The sequence below is a fragment of the Penaeus vannamei genome, chromosome 25, assembly GCF_042767895.1.
Source record: "Penaeus vannamei isolate JL-2024 chromosome 25, ASM4276789v1, whole genome shotgun sequence".
Lineage (NCBI taxonomy): Eukaryota > Metazoa > Arthropoda > Malacostraca > Decapoda > Penaeidae > Penaeus > Penaeus vannamei.
The window spans coordinates 37,287,969-37,290,468 of NC_091573.1; the positions used below are offsets into that span (position 1 = coordinate 37,287,969).

At 48.5% G+C, this 2,500-nt stretch overlaps 1 protein-coding gene across 6 annotated transcripts in view; it reads left to right on the plus strand.

Annotated features, from left to right (window-relative positions):
- The window catches only part of LOC113815110 (BAI1-associated protein 3), a 267,249-nt gene that overhangs the window by 192,227 nt on the left and 72,522 nt on the right, over positions 1-2,500 (plus strand). For all 6 annotated transcript variants that reach the window (XM_070139551.1, XM_070139553.1, XM_027367192.2 and 3 more), the window contains one exon: positions 903-1,015. In XM_070139551.1, the coding sequence (XP_069995652.1) occupies positions 903-1,015 (113 nt within the window). The remainder of the gene's footprint in view (positions 1-902; positions 1,016-2,500) is intronic.

The window sequence follows — 2,500 nt, forward strand, 5'->3', positions numbered from 1 at the left end:
TCTCTCTCTCTCTCTCTCTCTCTCTCTCTCTCTCTCTCTCTCTCTCTCTCTCTCTCTCTCTCTCTCTCTCTCTCTCTCTCTCTCTCTCTCTCTCTCTCTCTCTCTCTCTCTCTCTCTCTCTCTCACTTATTTCATTTTCCTATTCTCATCACTTTTTCAACCTTCTATCACGAGCACCTATTTTAACCTTCTATCCCTTTGCCTCCTCCTTTACCCACGCCCTCCTCCCCTCCTCTTGCCTTCCTCGCCATTTCTTTCACCCCTCCATCATCCTCGCCTGCTTTATTCCTCCGTCCCTTTGCCCCTTCCTTTATTCCCGTCGCCGCCTCCTCCCCGTCTTCCTCTCCTCCTCGGCGCCTCCTTATCCCTCCGCCTCCCTCCGCCCTTCCATTATCCTTTCATCACCTTCTTATCCCCTCAGCCTCCGCCAAGTGCATTATCCTGCATCCTATTCAGCGCCGCTCCTCCTGCCCCGCTTTGTCCCGCGGTTCCTTTTGCACACGCACACGCACCCCCTTCCTCCTGCCTCGCCTCCCTCCGCTCCTTGTCCTCCCCTCCCCTTCCTCTCCGCCTCCCTCTCCCACTCCCTCGCTCCCACGTGTCTTCGAGTTTCCTTTCTCCCTCCCCGTCCCCCTCTCTGCCGCCTCCCCGCCTTCCTCTTCCGCCTCCTTCCCTCTTCACCCCCTCTCTTTCCGTCTTGCCATCCCCTCCCACTCTTCCCCTCCTCTCTACCCTTCTCCCCCGCGCCTCCCCTCCCCTCCACCCTTCTCCCCCGCCTCAACCCTCCCCTCACCCCTCTCCCGTGCCTCCCCGTCTCTCCCCCATTCCCCCTCACCCCCCTAACCCTTCCCCGCCTCCGCCCCCTTCCCCGCCCACTAAATCTCGCGTCCTTCGTCCCGCAGGATATCCCAAGCACCGGTCTGGATAAGTGGTACCCCTTGGAGGGCCGCTCCCTGCGATCCAACATCCAGGGCCAAATCCACCTCAAGATGTGGCTCTCGACGAGGGAGGACAGGTAAGTGGAGGGGAGGGAGGGGAGGGGAGAGAGGGAGGGAGAGCGAAGGGGAGGGTAAATGGATAGGGGAGGGGAGGGAGGGGAGGGGAGAGAGGGAGTGGGAGAAAAGCAGGGGAGAGAGGGAGGGAGGGCGAAGGGGAGAGAGAGAGGGAGGGCGAAGGGGAGGGTAAATGGATAGGGGAGGGTAAATGTATAGGGGAGGGGGGAGGGAGGGGACAGGAGAGGGAGTGGGAGAAAAGGCAGGGAGAGAGGGAGGGAGGGCGAAGGTGAGGAGAGAGAAGGGAGGGTAAATGGGTAGGGGAGGGGGAAGGGAGGGGACAGGAGAGCAAGGAGACAAGGGGGCTGGGAGAGCCAAAGGACGATGGGAAAGAAGAGGGGCGGAGATAGAACGAGAAGGGGAAGGATAGGGAAGAAGGAAGGGATAGAAAGAGAAGACGAATGGAGGAAGAAAGAGGAAAACGGGAAGGGGAGAGCGAAGGGGTATGCTTAGAGGAAAGGAAGGGAAGGGAAAGGAGGAGAGGGAGAGGAAGAAGAACGTGAGCGAGGATGGGAGCGAATAAGGAAGAAGAGAGGAGACAGAAGAGGAAGAGAAGGGGAGAAGGAGGGAAGGGGAAATGGAAGGGGCAGGAGGGAAAAGAGGAGAATTGAACGGGAGAAAAGGATCAAAGTAGGTAAGATAGATAGACAAATAAATGAATAAGGTAAAGATAGATAAAAATCAAATAAAATCAAAATAAAATAAAAACAAAACAAAAAACATAATCACATGAAACATAATAAGAAAAAACCAACGATCATGAAAAAATCTGAAATATGGAAAATGAATTCGTGACACTGACGACGATCTCCCCCCAGGATGAAAATAATGATGAAAAGAATTCTTGAAATGGTCCAACCAAGACGTATAAATCAAAGAAAAAATTTTGGAATCTCTTTCTCCTTCGTGCGAGAGAATAACCCACAAGGAGATCGATATTGGTAAAGGAAAACGGAAAGAAAGCAGATGATAATAATGGCAGAAGTGATAAGGGGGAAGCGATATAAACAAAATGAATATTGCGATTCTATTACTAATGCCTGTTTTCCTCTAGCATTTATGATTCTTATCAGAAACAAAAATTATGTTGAAAATGATAAAAAAGGTAATGATATAATGATGTTGACAATGGAAATGATAATGATAATAATAACAATGATGATACTAATAATGACAATAGCAATAATAGTAATGATAACAATGATGACGATGACGATGATTATGATGATAATAATGATAATAACTATAATAATGGTATTAATGATGATAATGCTAATAGTGATGATAACGAGTATAACAGTGATAATGATGATGATAATGATAATACAAATAATACTGACAATCATGATAATTAGTATCATTAATGATAATGATACTGATAATGATAAAGATGATGATGATATTAATGATAATAATAATGGTAATAATGATAACAATAATATCACATT